The 23874-nt window shown below is 46.1% G+C and overlaps 1 protein-coding gene across 3 annotated transcripts; it reads left to right on the forward strand.

The window, feature by feature from the left end:
• The first annotated feature begins 289 nt into the window (after positions 1–289).
• LOC141173843 (C-signal-like) lies at positions 290–22045 on the forward strand. 3 transcript variants are annotated; one of them, XM_073658321.1, is made up of 6 exons: positions 290–322; positions 10731–10782; positions 13157–13344; positions 16074–16235; positions 18034–18144; positions 21797–22045. In XM_073658321.1, exons 1-6 carry the CDS (start codon positions 305–307, stop codon positions 21908–21910), a joined length of 645 nt encoding a protein of 214 aa, XP_073514422.1. In that variant the 5' UTR covers positions 290–304; the 3' UTR covers positions 21911–22045. The 3 variants fall into 3 exon arrangements, with proteins under 3 accessions (XP_073514422.1, XP_073514420.1, XP_073514421.1); XM_073658319.1 differs by lacking the exon at positions 290–322 and adding an exon at positions 1655–1873; XM_073658320.1 differs by lacking the exon at positions 290–322 and adding an exon at positions 3870–3998.
• Positions 22046–23874: the final 1829 nt, after the last annotated feature.

The raw sequence follows: 23874 nt of genomic DNA on the forward strand, positions 1-23874 counted from the left end.
GATACCGAAAGGCAGGAGACAAAGAACGGGACCTGGCACCTTCAGAGTGCAAGCACACACTGAATGAAACACTATGCTCAGGCAGGGATTGATTGCAGCAGCTGGGTTATATACCAGGTGACAGACAGCAATAGGCTGAGGACGCACAAGGGGTGTGACCCACAGCAGGTACAAAAAGCAGGAAGTGATCGGGCGCTGCCCTTAAGCAGCAGAAACAGACATAAACAGACAGCATGGAGGGAAGCCAGAGAGACATTCTGGACTGGAGATCAAGTGCGCGCTCTTGCACAGTGGGAGATGGACCATGCAAGGACGCCGCCAGGTATGTTACACAAAGTATGAGATCTGACTTGGCTGTATGATAGACTTAAGACTGGGATCTAAGGGGTAACATTTATTCTTGTGGAGATTGACATGCCTGTATATTTAATTTCCCAGAGGAGCATTGCATGGCGTATAACCCTCCTTACATTGATATGCCAGGCATGTAACTCTCCACAAGGAGAAACATTACCCTTTACATCCTAAATAAAGTACAAATTATTGCTTATTTTTGTATATGAAAACTGGGGCCCCATGGACCCCATGCGACTAATAGTGTAAGTATTTTGGTGTGACTAACTGAAAGTTACATTTTTAAAAAGACTTCAACTCCAGTGCCACCTATTGTATATAACAGTTCTAAAAGTCAATATCGACCCTTTAAGGAGCCTTGCCACAAGACTTAGGATAAAAAGAAAAACCGGACACTCCATTTGCAGACATGTGTTTAGGGGTGTTTGCCACTCATCAGTCCAAAGCTGGATGTCTGATTTGGTTAAGTGAGCGGCCTGTGACATGCTTTGCACTGATGAGGGGCAAACGTCCAGAAACACGTGTCTACAAATAGAGTGTCTGGTTTGGCTTCTTATTCCAAATCATGTAGCAAGGCTCATCAAGGTTCAATATTGAGTTTTAGGATTGCTACAACAGTTAAAATTCAAGGCCTGTTCCTCTCTGAAGAGGCTATTTGCATATTGGAAGTGAAAAAATGCTAAAAAAACCCTTTCATTGAATTTTTGGGATTTTTCATGGAAAAAAAAAATTAAGGAGAATCTTTGAATCGTATTTGAAATGGTTTTGTGGTGGATTTTGGAGCAGATCAGCTTCAAATCCTTCTGAAAGTCATTTACATTTTGCTGTTTCCTATTTTGCCACAAAAATAATCAAGCAGTCATGACGGGAATGTGAGTTTGCAAAAAGTCACTCATGTTGAGTTGTCTAACCTGACGATGTTCCCTCCACATTGGTCGGACTCCTGCATCACAGTCACTATAGTCATTTTTGGGTGTCGTTTTTAAAGAAAAATCATAAAAGAATTTTACCAGGTTCAGTATCACAAACATCTCTTATTAATTGGGTTGAGTCATGTTATAAAACACGATTAGATAATATATTCTCATGTGACAAACGTTTTGGAGTTGCAACTCTCATTTTTTTTTTGTATCTTTCTTGGAAACTTTCATTACATAAAATCCAGAAGTGCTGCAGTCCTAAAGCACGTGTTGAAAACCTGAATGGTTAAATAATTTTCTAAAGTCACTGTGAACACTGATTTTACACTAGTTGAGGCTGGTTCTATAACCACTCCTAGCCCGACAAGTAAATACACACTTTTCCTGACTCACTCACTGCTTCGAGTCTTTATAAGCGGCCAAATCACACCCCTTCAATCATTGACTCGGAAGAAGGAAACATGGCCCCTGCAAGAATTCTCATTACGGGATGCAATCGAGGAATTGGATATGAACTTGTCCGTCAACTCATAGAGCAACGAAACCCACCAAAACAAATCATTGCAACTTGTCGTGACCCCAGCTCTCGTCAGAATAAGGTAAATTGTACTTACATTCGAAGAGAACAGTTCAATTCTGTTCAAAGAACCTTATGAATGTCAGTAGAAATTTGGCCACAGGAGGGGAGTCTTAGAGGAGAGAGGGTCCCCAGCTCCATGTATGACTTTCTGTATTGCATGGATTATGTTACATTTTCCCTGAAAATTCAATATGTCTTGTGTTTCCTGTGTTTCTAATTGGAAAACTGGAACAGATTAGCCAAAGTTAATCTATTATCAGAAAAGGACAACAAACACTTTTTCGTCCTTTTGTAACATGGAACCAATTAACCTATCTTGTTTCATCTCTGCCGATTTTGGAATTTTAGTAAAAATACTCGAGAGAATCTGTCAGTAGAATGCACCCTTCTGAGCCCTCTATATGGGCATGTAGGTCATAAGAAGCTGAATAAAATGATACCTAGACATCCGTGATCTGATGGATTATTCCAGAGAAATCCACAGTTTTGTTAATATGTAAATGAGCTGTTAAGATCAATGGGGCGGATATTGATCTCCCTGAGAATCTGCCCCCAGAGGTTATTGTAAATAAAAGGGAATGTTACTAACGCGCCCCCTGGGCCGTGGGGTACTCGGTGCCGGGCCGGTCGTTGCTTGGGGAGATGTCACAGTGGCGGTGACCCGGTCTGTGACCCAGGGCGGTCAGTAAAAAGGGGATTTTATAGTTTTTATGTAAAGGGAGCCGCCGCTGCGGAGCAGATCCTCTGGAGCTGTTGTTAATGCAGCAAAGCTGGTGTGGCTCTCCACAGGTAGAGCTTAGCTCCAGGGCAGTGTAGATGTTATAGGTGATGCTGGGTGTTGTAGTGCAGGGGTGAGGGCACAGATAATAATCACAGAGACAGTGGAGTGCAGTCCTCAGGGTCTTTACAAACGGTTATTGCAGTCCAAGTTACAGGTACCATTGTAACTTCCCTCGTCGTGCTGCGCTTACTCAGGGAGGGGTTCAGTCCACCCTCAGATATCTCCGGAGTACTTAGTGGGACCCCCTTCTGTGTGTTCTCTCTCTGGCCGTTTCCCTGCACCTCATACCAAGTGTCCCAATCCGGTACCTGCGGGCCTTGTCGGGCGACGTCTGTTCCGTCCCCTGGGTCCTCTATAGCTATCTTCTTGGTGAGACTGACATGAACTGTTGGCTGCAGGACTTGAAATACTGCAGCCTCCGGTTTCTAGTTGAGACATAAAGTGCTCTGCTAGTTGAGGGACCGGTCCCCTTTGTGTGGCCTGACCCCTCCACCTCCTGGTAGATTCAGGTGGTGTACGGGTGGCCTCCAGCACTGCCCGTACTCCTGGGGTCCCTTCCTCGTTCCTGGAGCCCTTCTTACTCCTCTCCTTCTTCTCCTTCAGTCCTGGGCCTCTCCTCAGGCCCTCCTCCTGAGCAGAGCTCTCGCAGAGGTCCTGCTCCCACTACTTCTCCTCTCAGACTGATCTGACTAAACAAGATGGCTTCTCTATTTATACCTTTCTTCATGTGCTCCCCTAAGCTGCTTCCTCCAGCCACACCCACTACATAGCTCCTCCCAACAGCTAGGGACCCGGTACCGTGCTCTCCCTTAGGAGCAATCTCGCCCTACCCCCACTGCGGGTATGTGTTGGATGCGGGTGTTAGGGTCCCGAGCTGTACTCCTTCCTTACCTGAGAGTGAGATACCACACCTCTGGGTGAGCTGCAGTACCTCTGTGGCGACCGAACCCTCAGGGGTGCCACATACCCCCCTGGCAAAACACAGCACGTCCGCGGGCTGGAACAGAGTAAAAACATGGTATGTTACAGACATGCAAATTTTTGATGCATCACATATAAGATCATACAACGTAACATTTCTTCCCTTTATGGGAGGCACTTCTTCTTGAACGTTACTGGTTACGTTTTTATCAAAACATTCTAAGACTTTTTAAAAAACATTTTTCTCATAAAACATTTTTCAACAGGCTACAGCACGACCTGCAACCGGGTGTCCATTCCTTTTTTAACAAGGTGCTATTCAGTGAACATGAGGGACCCGCCCGAAAACCCTCAACGTAGGCCCTGGACGTGGCTGCAGGGCATCGATGATCCAGGTGTTGGACCACGTCTTCTGCCATGCCAAACGGGTTTTTGTTCTGAGGTCAGCTTTGTATGTATAAAACCAATAAGGGGCACTTTAAGAAGTGCAACTATTTACAAATAAAAGTTTTTCGGTTATTCACCGTCCATAAACCAATTGTCTCTATACCCTTACCGAGTAACTAAATGAACACAAACTTTCTGTACCTTACTGGCAACTATATACAGTTTCTGTGATGAGACAGTTTAACAATAGGGCTCCCTCCGGGGAGGAAATTCCTGATTTTTACAGGCTGACCCAGCCGGGTTTTCAGCCTGGTGCTGCGGGGGCATGTCCCTTCTTCTTGCCACCTGGTACACCTGGAGGGCATACCACCCGTGCTCGCCCTTGTGGCACGTAAACGTGACATGGTCGCCGGGGTATAGGTCCCGGCCAGGATGCCCCTGTTGGAGGTGGGGTTCCACATCCCGCCAGTTGACGAACACGTCCCTATCAGTGTGGGGCTCCTTTACAAAGCCCCACCCAGCGTTCAAGTCAAATATGACCACTATCCCCTCCTGACGGGGACTGGGTGTGGTGGACTTTGCCTAGCGGGCCTGGGCCTTGGCCGCCATGTTTCGGGCCTCCATGTGCTCCCACCGCATCTGCCGGTTATATCGCTCCTTTTCCAACTGCAGGAGCTCCCTCCTGCAGTGCTCTTCCCTCCGGAGGGCCTGTGTCTCCCACGTGAACCCCATGAGGTCCCCTACCCGGTCGTCCCACCGAAACTCCTCTCCTCCTGGGCAGGCGACCGGGGGTGCAGGTGTGGGCGTCAGAGGGATTCCCTGCTGGTCCTCATTCCTGGAGGACCAGTCATAAGTGGGGCCTCCATGTGCCCACTCAGGTGCGGGAGCAGGTGGCTCTGGCAGGGGGCCCAGAAGCAGGTCAGCCGAGCAGGCGCCCGGGTACGGGGATTCCACCAGGGGATCGAGGAGCGGGTCGGCGGAGCAGGCACCCGGTGTAGAAGATTCTGGGCTTTGGAGCAGGTTGGGAACATGCGCACCGGGGTATGGAGGCGCCGCCAGGGGGCCCAGGAGCAAGTCAGCGCGGTCTGCGCCCGGGACAGGGAAACTCTTCCTACCTGCTCCCGCTGTTGCTCCTGTGCTGCTCTCTGCCTCCTGGTCCTGGTTAGGCTCCGCCAGGGCTGGGGCGCTGCCGGTGGACTCCGGTGCTTGCTGCCGTCTCGCTCTCATCTTCTCTAGCACCTCTATTTTCCAGCCAGCGATGGCTGTTTGCTGGGCCTCTCCCACCCGCCGACTTAGCTCACACATTTCTGTGTGGAGGAACTCCACGTCCTCCAGGGACAGCTTACTGATCATGTGACGCCCCTGAGGGTTCAGTCGCCACAGAGGTACTGCACTTTACCCAGAGGTGTGGTGTCTCCTCTCAGGTAAGGAGGGAGTGCTGCCGGGAACCCCAACACCTGCATCCAACACTACACTGCTCCAGGCCGGCTGGAGGGGCAAGATGCAATATGTTTTCCTGCTGAGCCCTGTCCTTGGCTGGAGTGGGGGGAACCAAAGGTAGGGGGAACCAGTAGTGGGTGTGGGTGGAGGAAGTAGTTAGGGTGAGCACTTTGGTAGTATAAATAGGGAAGCCATCTTAGGGTGGCAGATCAGTGAGAGTTCAGTAGTGAGGGGACAGTTCAGAAGAACAGTCCGGGAGCAGAGTCTCAGTAGGAGCTCTGCTCTACAACTAGGGCCTAGTGACAGAGGCCCAGGAGGGGAGCAGGGAGTAGGCTCCGTTCTAAGAAGGGATCCCAGGGGGCACGGCGAGTGCAGGACGGCACCCGTACGCCCCGCATCTGTCAGAAGACAGAGGGATCGTAGGCCGCAAGAAGAGGACCGGCCCCTGGTCCAGCCGTGTTACTCCAGGTCTCGGCTGGGAAAACCGGAGGCTTCTGGCTTCTATAGTCAGTTGCCGAAGCCTCATTCTAATCCCCGTGAGGGTTAAGCAGGTCTGTGAACTCCGACGGACAGGAGGAACTTCAGAGCACCCGAGCAGGATTCACAGTGGGGAAGCGCAGGGCAGGAGGGAGAAAGACCCAGCGTGAAGACGGTCTAGCTAGGAACATGAGAAAGTGGGGTTCTGTCAGGTATGCCTAACCTGCCTGAGGAAGTGCTGAACCCCTGCCTGGTGAATGCAGCGCGACGTGGGAGGCTGACACCTGTACCGTGCACCTGTGGAACCGTCATAAGAACTGTGAGTAAAAACTCGGATGACTGCACCCCACTGCCTCCGTCCATTCTTTAATCTGCGCCATCTTTCCCTCTCTGCACTACAACGCCCAGCGCAACCACCATTTTCTTACACTGCCCTGGAGCTTGCTCTACCTGTGGAGAGCCACACCACCCCTGCTGCGGTAACACCAGCTCCAGAGGACTGCTCCGCAGCGGCGGCTCCTTTTGGCCGCAATCCACAGGTGGCGTCACGAACAATCCCAAAAACCCCATATAAAAGTATCCCCCTTTGCACTGACCGCCCTGGGTCACGGACCGGGCCAGCCACCGTGATACTCCCCTACCGGCATACACAGAGGCCCGGCTGCCGAGTGCCCCACAGCCCTGGGGGTGCGTCAATCACCTCTCCCAAGGTAAGAGGTGTCTTGTCTTGCTGCAGGCCGCAGGCTGGAGTTCCAGGCTCGCCTCCTTCCATCTTGCCTACCGGGTGTGGTCTGTCTGGTCTTCTTAAGACCACACCCTGTCTTCCAGTTTCCTTTTTTCTTCCTCTCTCCTTTCGGGGGCGGTCCCATGGCTGCTGGCTGTCGGCCACACCTGGGGGCAGCTCCCCCACCTTGATGGACACCTCCACGCTCATGGTCACTGCTGCTTGGGGCATGCTCCATTTTTGGCGCCATTCTGGGACCCGGCCCACGATGGGAGGCGGTCTCTTGTTGTCTTTTGGTTCACACATAATGGCGCCCGTTCTTCTGGGGCGGGCGCCACATTCAGTATAAAACACAGTTTCTAGGCACACAATACCCGGTAATAACGGGTGGGTTCATATCCTGTTCGTGACGCCAAAGTTGACGCACCCCCTGGGCCGTGGGGTACTCGGTGCCGGGCCGGTCGTTGCTTGGGGAGATGTCACAGTGGCGGTGATCCGGTCCGTGACCCAGGGCGGTCAGTAAAAAGGGGATTTTATAGTTTTTATGTACAAAGGTTCGTGACGCCACCTGTGGTATGTGGCTAAAGGGAACCACCGCTGCGGAGCAGGTCCTCTGGAGCTGATGTTAGTGCAGCAAAGCAGGTGTGGCTCTCCACAGGTAGAGCTTAGCTTCAGGGCAGTGTAGATGTGATAGGTGATGCTGGGTGTTGTAGTGCAGGGGTGAGGGCGCAGATAATAATCACAGAGACAGTGGAGTGCAGTCCTCAGGGTCTTTACTCACGGTTATTGCAGTCCAAGTTACAGGTACCATTGTAACTTCCCTCGTCGTGCTGTGCTTACTCAGGGAGGGGTTCAGTCCACCTTCAGATATCTCCGGAGTACTTAGCGGGACCCCCTTCTGTGTGTTCTCTCTCTGGCCGTTTCCCTGCACCTCATACCAAGTGTCCCAATCCGGTACCTGCGGGCCTTGTCGGGCGACATCTGTTCCGTCCCCTGGGTCCTCTATAGCTACCTTCTTGGTGAGACTGACATGAACTGTTGGCTGCAGGACTTGAAATACTGCAGCCTCCGGTTTCTAGTTGAGACATAAAGTGCTCTGCTAGTTGGGGGAACGGTCCCCTTTGTGTGACCTGACCCCTCCACCTCCTGGTAGATTCGGGATTACGGGTGGCCTCCAGCACTGCCCGTACCCCTGGGGTCCCTTCCTCGTTCCTGGAGCCCTTCTTGCTCCTCTCCTTCTTCTCCTTCAGTCCTGGGCCTCTCCTCAGGCCCTCCTCCTGAGCAGAGCTCCTGCTCCCACTACTTCTCCTCTCAGACTGATCTGACTAAACAAGATGGCTACTCTATTTATACCTTTCTTCATGTGCTCCCCTAAGCTGCTTCCTCCACCCACACCTACTACATAGCTCATCCCAACAGCTAGGGACCCGGGACTGTGCTCTCCCTTAGGAGCAATCTCGCCCTACCCCCACTGCGGGTATGTGTTGGATGCAGGTGTTAGGGTCCCGAGCTGTACTCCTTCCTTACCTGAGAGTGAGATACCACACCTCTGGGTGAGATGCAGTACCTCTGTGGCGACCGAACCCTCAGGGGCGCCACATTACCAGTGTGAGACATGTAACTAAAATGGAACAGTAGAACTGAACTTTGGCTCCTTACAAACACAGCTGCAGCTCTCACAGCTCTGCTGTATTGCAATTCAGTGTGCCTCTGAGAGGGAAGATGAAGCACTGTGAGGAACCTGCAGATGTGTCAGGTATAATCACACACAGCTCTGCAGTGAGATCAGAAGAGCAGAGAGCGGCCATTGAATATTACATTGGTAACGTCCCCCTTCTATTTAAAATAAGCTCTCAAGGCAGATTCTTGGGGAGATTTATGTCCTGCCCATAGCGTGGAACAGCTTATTTACATATCAGAAAAAAGTGCATTTATCTGGAATAAGATATCAGATCACAGATATCATGGTATCATTTTATTCAACTTACTATGACTTGCTTAGCGGGGTGGATCTTACTGACCGATTCCCTTTAAGTCAGAATTTTGGGCCAGAATATCTACTATTTTGTCCTTTTTTATTGTGTGAGGCCCGCCCTGAGAAATGGGGTTACTCGGACCCGGGTCAGTGTAGGTGTTACGGGGGAGGCAGTCGTGGCCTGGACCCGGTCCGTGCCCAGGGCGGTCACATAAAAGATTTTTAATGGGCTTTCAGGTAAGAGTGGTATTTTTCAACTACGCCACCTACGGTTTCTGGTGATGAGCACCAGCGCTGCTTCAGTCCTCTGAGGCCGGTGTTACTGGCAGCTAAGATGGGACGGCTCCCCGCAGGCGGAGCAGGCCTCAGGGCAGTGTGAGCAAGAATGGTGGGTGCAGTGCCGTGCAGGAAATAACAGGCTGAAGCGGGGTGTGAAGTCACCCAGGGTTTTTACTCACATTCAGATGAACTTTAGCCGCAAAGCTTCCCTCTGCTCCTCACGGCGTACTGCGGCCACCGGGAAGGGGGTCCAGCACTTTCCAGGTAGATCAGGAGCACCTGTCGAGACCCCTCTGGTGTGTGTTCCTCTCCTTGGTAGGTTCTCCCACTAAGTCTTCTCCTGACTGTTTGTGTGGTTCGAACAAGGTGTAAGGCCGGGTCCCACGGGAGAAACGCAGTGTAAGAGATACAGGTGGCGTAAGCCGCTCCGTCCGTATCCCTCCTGGGATCCACTAAGCCTCTGGGCTTTTCTGACTGAGACGTGAAGTAACAAAGTCAGATATCGGAGGCCGGTCACCCCTCTTGCAGCAGGAATCCCTCTGACTAGGCCAGAATAGAGAATACAGGTGGCGTAGGCCACTCCGTCCGCATCCCCCTGGGATCCTTTTGCCTGTGGAGCCTATCTCCTCTGCTCCCCTCCAAGGTCTTCTTAGGTAAGGACCTTGACCGGGTACAGACAGTGGTTAACTCTGACCCGCTCCTCGTCTCAAGGCCAGAGAAAGAGGACCGTGTATCTTCAGTCGGCTGCGGCCTTATGCTGAACTCTGGCGGGTGTCCGCAATCAGAGAGGAAGACCACAATCACTGACGAAGATCACAATCAAAGACCTTGAACTTAAGATGGCCGTTGGTTAAATATGAAAGAATAAGTGTTTCCTAAAAGTGTGTCCTCCACCCTCACCCACTACATGGTTCCCCCTATCTTTGGTTCCCCCCATCTCCTTTATCCCGGGCCGGGGCAGCACCCTGGTGCATTTAGGTCCCCTTCAGGACTGGTGTGGTGTAGTGTTGAGTGGTGAAGTGGGGTCCTGAGAAGTGCTCCATCCTTACCTGGAAGAGGAGATACCACACCTCTACTGAGGTGCAGTACCCCTGTGGCGACTGAACCCTCAGGGGCGCCACAATTGTTTTAAGAAATACTGGTAAAAATGAGCAAATTGATTAAAGGGGTTGTCCACTACTCGGACAACTCCTTCTCAATCAGACTGTTTGCCCCCGTTAAAATAAAAACACTTATACTCACCTCCCGTGCCGGTGCTGTTACAGCTGTGCTGGCACTCGCTCTCCTATGGGCTCACATGAGGTTTTTACGTCACACGAGCCCTGAGCCCAATCAGCGCTGGTGTCACTGTCTCCACCTTCCGACAAATCAAACATCAACAGGAAGTGAGAGAACAGCCACTCAGAAGGAGCTGTCATAGCCTGTATGAAAGCAGAGGCAAGTAATGCAGCAGATGATTTATTAGTGCATCTGGTTAGTTAAAGGGTTGTGCCACCATAAAGAATGCAATTAACTAAGCAGAAAAGGTGGAAAAAATGGTTTTCTAATTTACAGTTATTAAAAATGATGTTCCATTTAAAAAAATAACAAGCTTTCATGCTTTCATTTCATCATAACGCCCCCTGACTTTATTCCATTCTGTCCTCCTGGTGGCCGATCAGCTTGCTGAGCATAAGAGTTCCCCCAACTCCCCACCCCCAGTGTGCACAATGTATGCTCCCTGCACTCACAAAAGTCTGACAGCGGGCGAGTGCAGGGAAGAGATTGCTAAGAAGTATGGAAGCTTGTCAGTGATTCTTCCCCCTACGCTCACACAGGTCTGACCTATCGGTGAGATCGTTCTGCTTCATATGTGCTCGGTCAGAGCTAACCAAATATCTTTATTTCCACAGAAGCTGATTGAACTTGCTGAAAAGTATCCAAAAGTGGTTGTGATAAAGTTAGGTATGTGATCAAGACAGTACTCAGTACTAGTGCATTTCCTATGAGAGAATCTACACACTAAGGCCATGTTCACACGTTCAGTATTTGCTCAGTATTTTACATCAGTATTTGTAAGCCAAAATCAGGAGTGGGTGATAAATACAGAAGTGGTGACGTGTTACTATTATACTTTTCCTCTGATTGTTCCTCTCCTGGTTTTGGCTTACAAATACTGATGTAAAATTCTGACCAAATACTAAATGAGTGAAAACGGCCTTGAAGTGGTATTTTGGTTTCTGCATATGCAGCATATTTATTGTATAATTAAAAATCTTACAACTTTCCGTTATATATTGTGTATCAATTAGTTTGATAGTTTTCAATATATATGCTTGCTGTAATTTAGTGTGAGCATTAATTGTTTTTTTCCCCAGAAATGAAAAATGTTCTGGTCAATTTTAAGTCCACACTCACTGCTGCAAAACAAACCTACTTCTCATCTCTCATATCCTCCTTGTCTCACAACCCTAAACAGCTATTCAACACTTTCAATTCTCTCCTTTGTCTCCCAGTACCTCCTCCCTTTCCTCTCATCTCAGCTGAAGACTTTGCCTCATTTTTCAAGCAGAAAATTGACAACATCAGAGAAAGCTTTGGCCTACGGTCCCCACAACCCCTCCTGATAACTACTAAGCCCTCTTCCTCCAAAGCCAACTTCTCCGCCATTACAGAAGATAAACTTTCCTTTCTACTCTCCAGATCTCATCTCACCACCTGTCCACTTGACCCGATCAAGTCCCACCTCATCCCAAACCTCACCAGTCTTCATCCCAACCCTAACCCATCTCTTCAACCTATCACTAACAACTGATGCCTTTCCCTCATGCTTTAAACATGCCTCGATCACATCCATCCTCAAAAAGCCCTCCCTTGACCCATCCCTTGTGTCTAGCTATCGGCCCCATATCACTTCTTTCCTATACCTCAAAACTACTGGAACAGCATGTCCATCTTGAACTGTCCTCCCACCTCTCCTGCTGCTCCCTCTTAAACCGGTTACAATCTGGCTTCCAATTGCATCATTCAACCAAAACTACCCTAACTAAAGTCATTGATGACCTACTAACCACCAAAGCCAAACAACACTACTCTGTCCTCCTTCTCCTGGACCAGTCCTCTACCTTCGACACAGTGGATCATTCCCTCTTGCTAAAAATTCTCTCATCTCTTGGCATCACAAACTTGGCCCTACCTTGGATCTCTTCATACCTAACAGACCGGACATTGAGCATCTCCCACTCACACAACATATCCTCATATAATCTCCTCTCTGTCAGTGTCCCCCAAGGTTCAGCTCTAGGACTACTGCTCTTCTCCATCTACACCTTCAGCCTGGAACAGCTCATAGAGTCCCACAACTTCAGTATTACGTCTATGCTGATGACACACAGATCTACCTCTCTGGATCCGATATCATCTCTTTACTAACCAGAATCCCACAATGTCTGTCCGCTATTTCATCCTTCTTCTCTGCTTAATTTCTAAAACTTAACATGGACAAAACAGAATTCATCATCTTTCACCCATCTCACTCAACGCCTTCAACAGACCTATCCATCAAAGTCATAGGCTGCTCACTCTCCCCAGCAATGCAAGCTTGACTCTATTCTCTCCTTTAAACCACATATCCAAGCCCTTTCCATGTTCTGCAGACTTCAACTCAAAAATATTTCCCAGATTCGCACACTCCTTAACCAAGAATCTGTAAAAACACTAGTGCATGCCCTCATCATTTCCCGCCTCGACTACTGCAACCTCCTGCTCTGTGGCCTCCTTTCTAACACTCTCGTACCAATCCAATCTATCCTAAACTCTGCTGCCTGACCAATCCACCTGTCCCCCAGCTATTCCCTGGCCTCTCCTCTCCGCCAATCCTTTCTCTGGCTTCCCATTGCCCAGAGACTCCAGTTCAAAACCCTAACCATAGCATATAAAGCTATCCTTAACCTGTCTCCTCCATACATCTGTGACCTAGTCTCCCGAAACTTACCTACACGCAACCACCGATCCTCACAAGATCTCCCTCTCTACTCCCCTCTTATCTCCTCTTCCCACAGTTGCATACAAGATTTCTCCCATGCTTCCCCCCTACTCTGGAACGCTCTACTCCAACCTCTACATGAAAGTTCTTGTTAAATGACAATAAGCAGAGATCTGGAAAATAAATCAGAAAATGTTATGATAATACAAAAAATATCCAACATTTATTGAAGACACTATTTGTAGAAACTCAAAAACAAGGAAAATCCTTACAAAAAAAAAATATATATATATAAAAAATAAAAGTATAAATTGCTTCTAAGTATTATAATTAATTATTTATTTATTTTTCCAGAAACTACTGATGCCAAAAGCATTAACGAGGCTGTAAAGGAGGTGGAGAAGCATCTGAATGGAGCTGGGCTCAATTTATTGATTAATAATGCGGGGATCATGCCGGACAGCACTCTCGAGTCTGCTGACTTTGCCGACTTCTCAAATGTTTACAACACTAATGTAATTGGTCCCTTTTTGCTGGCAAAGGTGAGAAAGGAAATAATAATAATAATAATGATAATAATAGTAATAGTAATGATAATAAAAGTAATAATAATAATATAAAAAAGTAATAGTAATAATAAAGATAATAAAAGTAATAATAATAATCTAAAAATCCTCATGTAAGATGTTAAAGATTTTCATCCGCACAGGAGAGATACAATGTATATAGACAGATGATTATTATTTTTTAGCATGTGTAGGAAAATGCTAGGAGAGCGTCTGTGTACGTCAAGCACTGGTAGAAAAAAAGGGGATTTTGCATTTGAGATTTGACTAGTGCCATAGGGAACCAAGACATTGTTTCTCTTCAAGTCTCTTATGTTCTTACTATTTCTTTCCTCATTATTTTGATATACTGTCTTTCGGGAAATCCACTGACAATTGAAAGTGATGGGATTTTCTGCCCCAAAGGATTTTTGTATAACGATTTTTTTTAGAAACTAGATTTAATATCGGACTTTTTCTTTCAGCCTTGTATAATGAAAACTCTATTTTCATAATTTTAAAAACAATACTGAAACCTTAAGTCAATGATTTTATGTTACCGTGTTTGTCCCATGTTCTTTTTTTCAGGAGCTCCCCGGCCTTAGAGCTTCCTACTTGCCCTCTCATTGGTTGACGGTTCGAACCAGGGACAACGTTGCGCCACTGGCGCCCTCTGATGCTAATACTAGAGATAGCTTTACTTCTGCAGTATTGGGGAAGCACAGGGGCCCTAAAGATGGTCGGATCCAGCCAACTTTAGAGCAGCGCTTACAAGCTCTATGGCAAAGAGCTTGTAAGCTCAACACTCCTTGCTTAGCAAAACACCTATAACCTAGGCAATGAGCAGTAACCTTTAGAATTAAAAGTCTCTCCATTCTTGAGAACACAGAGGATTTTTACTAAAGTGGAAAGCTAAGTTTTAACATTTTACAACTTTTACCCATTTAAGATAAGAATAACCCTTTGAATTCAGTTTATTAAAACAGGTTGAAATATATGCACATCAACTTTTTTAGTATGAAATGTAAAGGGGTTTTCCGGGACATATACATTGATGGCCTATCCTTAATATTAGTCATCAATATCTGATTGTATGACACCCGGCACCCCCACCGATCAGCTGTATTCGAGAAGCCGGAAGTGCTCAGTTGATGAGCTTAACAGCACGGCTCCATCAACAGAATAGTGGCTGCGACTGGGTACTGCACATCCGCCCACTTTTTGCAAATGTCACAATCGTGGTAGGTCATAGGTTGCAATGCAACATCATAGCAAATCATTAAATGCGATGTTGCAATTCGACGCTGCAATCTCAAGGTCACCATGCAGCCCTAGCCCAAAGAAATGTTCACAATAGCTTTATTGATGTGTTTTTTTTTCTGCACGAAAATTGCAAACTATGGCCAAGAATCTGCAGTGAAAATTCTGCGTATATTTAATATTTTATTTTTGGCTGCAAAGCTAACTCATTTTGATCTGAAAAACTGCAGTAAAGAAAAAATTGACAAGATGGGTTATTTAAAAAGAAAAATGCGCTACAGTTGAGAAAACGCATCATATGATTGAGCTTTTAGAAATCTCATTAATTTTTCTGTTTCTGTACACCACTGAGTTGTTTATGCACAAACATAACGTGTGAATGAGTCGTAGGGCAGAGACACACTGCCGTATAACTCGTGCGAGGATCGCATCGCACTGAACGGACTGGCCGACACCTCTCCTGACCTGAGCATGACGTACATAATGTCTCTCTAGTTCTTTGAGACCATTACGTTACTGCCATGGTTTCATCACTGACTGTGGCCTAGGGACTCTGTGAGTGACAGCTCAGCCTCTCTATGGGATCTGGAGTTTGCAAGACTGTGGGTTTTGTGAGTGACAGTCCAGTCATCCAATCGGATCCTGGGGCATGCTGGGCTGTAAGCATTTTGATTGACAGCTCTGCTGCTCAATCTGGTCTAGCCTGCAGGCGTTTCCCCAGGTGACTCCCGTCCTCAATCATTTGCAAGCTTTTTAGCCAGCTGGGTGTGAGCAGCACATTGTCAGTTATAGCTTAGCTTTGTTAGATGTGTTTGCTTGCTTTCTGTCTGACTTTTTGATCTTGTTGCTGGACCTCAGACTTGCTGTGACTATTCGGGTGGATTATTCCGTTTGCTTTTGATGCTCTCTGACTTCAGGTATCTGACCCCGGACTTGGCCTCTTACTATCCGTTTGTTGTACTGCCTTGTCTTGATGTACCCTCCTGGTACTTGACCCCAGACTGTTATCTGACAACACCCTTGTCTTACCCCTTTGTGCTACGAGCCCTCCTGGTATCTGACCTCGGACCTCCAGACTTCCCTGTGTCACGGCTTGCCTGTGAGTAGTGACTCAGCATCACATTTACTATGTGCATTCCTGTTAGATAAGCTGAACTATTTTTTCTAGTGTAAAAACTCTTTAAAAAAAAAAGGAACACGACAAACTTTTTTTTAAAAGTCAAAGGGATTCCCTTTGGATTTGAAAATTCACTCATCATATTCATCAGCACTTCCTTTAGAAATGTGATTCGTGACATCAGTGTGAAGAATTAATTATGGACTATAATGAAATGCGCGTAACATGTCACACATAGATCAATGGTAGACCTGTCACTGCAAAGTATACAATATATTTCATATGGTTATGAATTCAATTTATGAAATAGACGCATATAATGTGATTTGGATTTCTTTTTATTTTTCAGGCGTTGTTGCCATTTTTGCAGAAGGCTGCAGTAGAAAATCAACAATTGCCTTTGAGTTGCTGCAAATCAGCTATAATAAATGTTTCCACACTGTTGGGATCCATTGAGAAAACACCAGAGAGCTACGCTCACTTTCCGATGCTTTCCTATCGCTGCAGCAAGGTACGTTACTTGCTGTAAAGCATCTCTCACTCTTTTTTAAGTTATGTTTATATTATGTTTACTAAATAAAAGGCTGTAATAATCAACTATTTGTAATTATTTTAAGCAGAGCGCCTCTATAACTGGTGTCAGTGAGACATTTTCCTTATTAATAGAATCAGGCGGAATTCCCCCAATTAAGGACTTATTGTTAAAATCAAGTTTTTATGTTAAACGTATTTTTTTTAAAATGAAAACAGTGTTTGGTCTTTATTTTGTATAGGACGATCTATATTAAATAAAATAAATTTTTTTGCAGTTTAACACTGGCCACTAAACCTAATACTAGATTCATAATTCCTGTTCTGTACAGCAGCCACATGGTCATTGGCAGCAAGAGACTGGTACTTCCCCTATTGAATTGCATAGAAGCATTTAATTGGCATGCTTTCCTGAGTGCAAAAGTCATTGTGAAAGGAGGAGGAGGTGAGCTGTGACATTACTTAATGTGAATGGTGGATCCCTTGTTATCTACTGTATATAGAGGTGTTATCAGTCATTGAACAGGAGGGGGAGGAGATGAGTTGTACATCACCTATTGAGAATGGTGGCTTTTGTGTTATCTACTGTATATAGAAGTATTATTGTACAGGAGGAGGAGGTGAGCTGTTACATCACCTAAAGTGAATGGTGGATCCTGTGTTATCTACTGTATATAGAGGTGTTATCAGTCATTGTACAGGAGGAGGAGGTGAGCTGTGGCATCACCTATTGTGAATGGTGGATCTTGTGCTATCTACTGTATATAGAGGTGTTATCAGTCATTGTACAGGAGAGGGGTGAGGAGGTGAGCTGTGATATCTCCTATTTTAAATGGTAGATCATGTGGTATCTATTATGTAGGGTTATCACTCATTGTAAGGAGGAGGAGGAGGAGGAGGAGGTGAGCTGTGACATTACCTATGGTGAATGGTGGGTCCTGTGTTATCTACTGTATATAGAGGTGTTATCAGTCATTGCACAGGAGGAGGAGGTGAGCTGTGACATCACCTATTGTGAATGGTGGATCCTGTGTTATCTACTGTATATAGAGGTGTTATTGGTCTTTGTAATTCTGTCTGTGAAGATAATGAGACTGCTGAAAAATCATCTGTACTGAACAGGAAATGTAAGCCTAGTGTAAAGCCTAGTGGCCAGTATAAAATTTGCAATCCTTTTTTTTCAAATATAGATATTAATCTGAAAAAAAAATCATTTTTTTAAAAACACTAGTTCATATTCTGATGACAAATTCCTTTCAACATTGCCAGCAATAAAAACTATTTGCCAAATTGCCCCTATTCACCGTACCAGACAGAGAATTCTCCTTAGTAACAGTACCAGCCACGGAGTGTTTCTCTATTCTCTTTATAACTTTTTCTTTCCCATAGTTTATGTTTTTTATTTCTATCATCATTTCCCATAAATCCATATAACCTATTTTCTATTTTCCCTACATGGATTTTTCCTATCCTTTTCTTGAATTTCTGTGACATTACATTTCTTATAAATTGCACCATTCCATTGAAACGAAAATATGTTTTTTTCAGCCTCAGTTCTTTTCAATTGAACCACTCTTGTAAAATTTCAGTCTCATGATTAGCGCGGTGGAAATGTGTAATTTGTTTCCGCAGTGTTTTTTAAGTGAGCAATTTTTCTTTTATGGAGTATTTGCCATATATACAGTAAAGTTGAACCTCAATGGTAACACACAGGTATAAAAAAAAAAACTTAAATGTTTTTTTGTTCTGCCAGTTTTATATTGTTATTTTCTTTGCAGGCTGCTCTTAATATGCTGACACAATGCCAGTCTGTGGGTTATAAAGCCAATGGTATCTTGTGCACTTCTCTCCATCCAGGATGGGTTCAGACTGACCTTGGGGGCCCTAATGTAAGTAGGATCAGTACGTTTAATATGGAACATTTCTAGGAATGATCGGAATTAGAATTCACCTGTGTGCGTGGATTTTCCCAGGAAATTTGATTCTCCACGAAAAGTTATTCTCCACGAAATGAATGTCCCGTATTATGCTCTGGGGTCTCTCCAGACCTCAGAACATAATAAACTTTAATATGTAAAAAATAACAAAAATCCCTATGCTCATCTCATCGCTCACCTCTCCGACCCCTCTACTCCTCAGCGCCGCCCGTCTGATCATTGCTGGCTGTGCGCTCTGAAATCCCTGAGCCTCTCACCTTAGACCAGGACTTACGGATCTGATGAGGCCCACAGAAGCGGGCGGAAGGTCATGACGTCATGTCGTGAGCCGTGACCTTAGGCCACGTTCACACGTTCAGTTTTTGGTCAGTATTTGTAAGCCAAAGCCAGGAGTGGAACAATCAGAGAAAAAGTATAATAGAAACACGGCACCACTTCAGTATTTATCACCCACTCCTGGTTTTGGCTTACAAATACTGATGTAAAATACTGACCAAATTCTCATCGTGTGAACGTGGCCTTACAGTCACATGCACAGAACCCTCTCAGGCCTCATCAGAGCCAGAAGTTCCAGCTCAGTGTGAGAGGCCCGGGGATTTCAGTGCAAACGGCAGTGATCAGAAAATGCGACGAGGTCCAGAAGGGTGATGGTGAGAATTGGAGGGGCCGGAGAGCTGAGCGGTGAGGTGAGTAAAAGGAGTTGCTTTTATTTTTCAACCTGTTAATGACCCTTTACGGTTTCGAAAAATGGAGACCACCATCTTGCTGAATCCACGCTGAAGGGGATTACAAAAAAATTTAAGTTTTGGAGAATTCTTTTTTTTTGTAAAATTCAAGTAGAATTCAATACCACTCGAATTTATTTGATCCTCTCTAAACATCACTTCACTTAGAAAGCATTTCTAGATTTTTATAAGTTGACAAGGTCTGTGTCTACGAACGGATTTACGATCACGCAACAACAAAGTTCATGGTACATAGGTCGAAGTCATCCATAGACCTTTATGGCATATGCTTGACTGGCATGTCCATACAGTGGCATAATGTTACAGCCTTCCATCGGGGGTATACATCAGAGAATACTGCAGTCTAGAGTTGAGTGAATCCATGCGTAACAAAACAAATCTAATTCATTACGAATTTCCTCAAAGTTTCAGAATCAGAATTTTTCAGGATTCGATTTGCTCAAATTCAGCAAAGTGGGGTCCACTCAGCTACTGTTTTGATGGATTATGTTAAGGGCTGGAAAGGGGTTAAAAATAAAAATATACAGTCATGGCCAAAAGTATTGAGAATGAGACAAATAGTAATTTTTCCAAAGTTTACTGCTTCATTTTTTGTAATGGCAATTTGCATATACTCCTGAATGTCAAAGAGTGATCAGCTTAACAGCAATTACTGTACTTGCAAAGTCAATATTTGCCCAGAAAATGAACTTTAACCCCCAAAACACATTTCAACATCATTGCAGTCCTGCCTTAAAAGGAGCAGCTAACATCGTTTTAGTGATTGATCCATTAACACAGGTGTGGGTGTTGATGAGGACAGGGCTGGCGATCAATCAGTCATGATTAAGTAAGAATGACATCACTGGACACTTTAAAAGGAGGCTGGTTCTTGGTATCATTGTTTCTCTTCAGTTAACCATGGTTATCTCTAAAGAAACACGTGCAGCCATCATTGCACTGCACAAAAATGGCCTAACAGGGAAGAGTATCGCAGCTACAAAGATTGCACCTCAGTCAACAATCTATCGCATCATCAAGAACTTCAAGGAGAGAGCTTCCATTGTTGTCAAAAAGGCTCCAGGGCGCCCAAGAAAGACCAACAAGCGCCAGGACCGTATCTTAAAACTGTTTCAGCTGCGGGATCGGACTACCAGCAGTGCTGAGCTTGCTCAGGAATGGCAGCAGGCTGGTGTGAGTGCTTCTGCACGCACTGTGAGGCGGAGACTCTTTGAGCAAGGGCTGGTTTCAAGGAGGGCAGCAAAGAAGCCACTTCTCGCCAGAAAAAACATCAGGGACCGACTGATATTCTGCAAAAGGTACAGGGAGTGGACTGCTGAGGACTGGGGCAAAGTCATTTTCTCTGATGAATCCCCTTTTCGATTGTTTGGGACATCTGGAAAACAGCTTCTTCGGAGAAGAAGAGGTGAGCGCTACCACCAGTCTTGTCTCATGCCAACTGTAAAGCATCCTGAAACCATTCATGTGTGGGGTTGCTTCTCAGCCAAGGGAATCGGCTCACTCACAGTCTTGCCTAAAAACACAGCCATGAATAAAGAATGGTACCAGAATGTCCTCCAAGAGCAACTTCTCCCAACCGTCCAAGAGCAGTTTGGCGCCCAACAATGCCTTTTCCAGCATGATGGAGCACCTTGCCATAAAGCAAAGGTGATAACTAAATGGCTCATGGAACAAAACATAGAGATTTTGGGTCCATGGCCTGGAAACTCCCCAGATCTTAATCCCATTGAGAACTTGTGGTCAATCATCAAGAGACGGGTGGACAAACAAAAACCAACAAATTCTGGCAAAATGCAAGCATTGATTATGCAAGAATGGACTGCTATCAGTCAGGATTTGGTCCAAAAGTTGATTGAGAGCATGCCAGGGAGAATTACAGAGGTCTTGAAGAAGAAGGGGCAACACTGCAAATATTGACTTGCTGCATTAACTCATTCTAACTGTCAATATAACCTATTGGTACTCATAATATGATTGCAATTATATTTCTGTATGTGATATAAACATCAGACAAACACTAATAAAAACCAGAGGCCAGCAGATCATGTGAAAATATAATTTTGGTGTCATTCTCAAAACTTTTGGCCATGACTGCACAGATTCACCTGCCTTTGGCCTGGCTCTCACCTGTCTTGTCACTGCGGCTCCTTGCCCGATCCTCTTCTTTCTCCATCTGATCTTTTCTCCGGTCTCGATCTTCCAACACTGACCTGGCTTTACGTGGTCATTGTTTTGCTTTGTGCCATCAGTGACAGAGTACCACGTGTGGAACAGAAGCGATTTAGGGACTATTAGAGTATAATCTTTTTTTTATTTCACCTTCATTGCCCTCGTTTTATTATGCTTTGGAGTCTGGAGGGACCGCAGAGCATAATAAACACCCTTTTGTGCTTTCATCAGAAGGTAAAAAGGAGTAAACTGAGCCTTTGGGCTCATGTCTATGACTGATTTTATCAGACAAGTTTTTCATTAATAGAATTCATACCTATGGCAATCTATAGGGCTGTGCACATGACCAATTTATTCCCTGGTCTGAGAGGTCTGTGGAAAAAAATTAAGACATGTCCGATTTTGATCCGAGTGTTGGATCAAAATCGGCAATGTAAGTCTAAGAGTCCCCACTATCAGTATTTGGTCAGTATTTTTTCTCAGGAGTGGGTGATAAATGCAGAATTGTTGACTTGTTTCTATTATATCTTTTTTCTGATTGTTCCTCACCTGGTTTTGGCTCCCACTCCTGAGAAAAAATACTGGGGCTGTGGCCTTACCCTAAAATCTGTGGCATGCTTTCCTTGTGTGTATATTGTTAATATTCCTATTTGTACCTATTGAGTTTTTGCACCTGACTTGTTTTTTAGGCTCCTCTCACCGTCGAGCAGAGTGTCGAAGGAATCATCAAGGTTCTGGGCAGCCTTTCTGAGAAACAATCTGGAATTCTCGTGGACTGGGAGGGAAATGTAGTACCTTGGTGATGCGGGATAATTAAATCACAGCATATTATTGATTGCCTCTGTTATCATATGCATCTTCTGTTGTTACTAAAACTGTATGAAATGTTTTATTTCAATAAAATTTGAGAAACTTTTTGGAACAGAAAAATTAAGAAATGACTAAGGAACTGGTTGACATCTGCTAACCCAAACTCACCCACGTACCCCCTTTCCCTTTCCTTTTACCTCCTACTTCTTGCACACTTACCAATAATGACAGACACTGCGAGTTTTGCATAGAATGGGCACAGCAGCAAATAACAGGGTCTTTGGAAGCTCGACCCTAAAAACCCGGCGCCATCAGCTACTACTCTTTGTCCCAAACAGCATCATGACGATTTGAGGGCCCTCAATCATCCCGCACTACCTTTCTCTGTTCTGTAGACCGCAGATCGATTTAAGCCTGTGGTCTACAGAATGGCTGAGGTGCTGACGCATGCGCAGGAGGTCAAAGTCTCAGCGCTTTGATGTCATTGTGCTGCTCCGGGACTTTGATGTCCTGTCCATACGTCGCAGCTGTGACTAAGAGTTGGTCCACTTGAGCCTCTCTGGTGGAGTCATCAGAATCTCAGATTAGGTGAATATAAACAATAGGGGATCCATAAACAGTGCGGGGCCCTCATACATTATAGGGATTACTGTGGTGGGCCTTATAAAATGTGGGCCCATTATACAGTATAGGCGCTAATGTGGGGCCCATTATAGACTATAGGCGCTAATGTGGGGCCGATTATACAGTATAGGAGTTAATGTCGGGCTTATTATAGGATATATGAGCAAATGTGGGGCTCATTATATGGTATAGGACAGGGGTCCTCAAACTACGGCCCGCGGGCCACATGCGGCCTGCGGAGGACTTTTATCCGGCCCGCCGGGCTGTGGGCACAGGAGAGGGGAGCGGTGTCAGCGCCCGCCCTTCCCCAGAGCCCCGGCAGCCCGATACTTACCTCTCCCCGTGCCTTCGCAGATCCGCTGTCTTCCTGGTCTGCGCTCCCTGTGACGTCTCAGGTCAGAGGGTGCGGTGACGTCTTTACACCGCGCCCTCCCGAGTGCCGTCACAGGGAGCGCAGAGAGGGACAACACCGGAGACGCTGGAGTCCAGACCAGAGCAGCGGCAGCAAGCAAGGAGGGAGGTGAGTATTGGATTTTTTTTTTAATGTATGGAGGCATGGGACATAATATTAGGGGTGACATCCTGAATGGGGCATTAAATGGGGGGGGGGGGTGACATCCTGAATGGGGCATTATATTGGGGGTGACATCAAGCATGGGGCATTATATGGGGGGGTGACATCCTGAATGGGGCATTATATCGGGGGGTGACATGCTGCATGGGGCATTATATGGGGGGTGACATCCAGCATGGGGCATTATATGGGGGGGTTATGTGCTGCATGGGGCATTATATGGGGGGTGACATCCAGCATGGGGCATTATATGGGGGGGGTGACGTGCTGCATGGGGCATTATAAAGACAGGGGAGTGATATCCTGCATGTGTCATTATATGGGGGGGGTGACATCCTGAATGGGGCATTATATGGGGGGGGGGTGACATCCTGAATGGGGCATTATAAAGACAGGGGAGTGATATCCTGCATGTGTCATTATATGGGGGGGGGTGACATCCTGAATGGGGCATTATATGGGGGGGGGTGACATCCTGAATGGGGCATTATAAAGACACGGGAGTGATATCTTGCATGGGGCATTATATGGTGGGAGAAAGGGAAATCCTGCATGGGGCATAATAAGGGGGGGGGGGGCAGCCTGCATAGGGCATTATAAGGGGGAAACAGCCTGCCTATTGAGGACCTATGCTGCCTATTGGGGACATTTACCTGCCTATTGGGGACATTTACTTGCCTATTGGGGATATTTACCTGCCTATTGGGGACCTATGCTGCCTATTGGGTACATTTACCTGCCTATTGGGGACCTATGCTG

Source organism: Phyllobates terribilis, unplaced genomic scaffold (genome assembly GCF_046119375.1).
Source record: "Phyllobates terribilis strain yellow unplaced genomic scaffold, ASM4611937v1 Scaffold_13__5_contigs__length_258822181, whole genome shotgun sequence".
In the NCBI taxonomy this organism is placed as follows: Eukaryota; Metazoa; Chordata; class Amphibia; order Anura; family Dendrobatidae; genus Phyllobates; species Phyllobates terribilis.

What these genes read in the sequence shown, in the direction of transcription:
- LOC141173843 (XM_073658319.1), top strand. Translation starts at nt 1,736, where the DNA reads ATGGCCCCTGCAAGAATTCTCATTACGGGATGCAATCGAGGAATTGGA. An exon ending in CCAGCTCTCGTCAGAATAAG is followed by an intron (nt 1,874 to 10,730) that starts GTAAATTGTACT and finishes TTATTTCCACAG; the next exon opens with AAGCTGATTGAACTTGCTGA. An exon ending in CTGACCTTGGGGGCCCTAAT is followed by an intron (nt 18,145 to 21,796) that starts GTAAGTAGGATC and finishes CTTGTTTTTTAG; the next exon opens with GCTCCTCTCACCGTCGAGCA.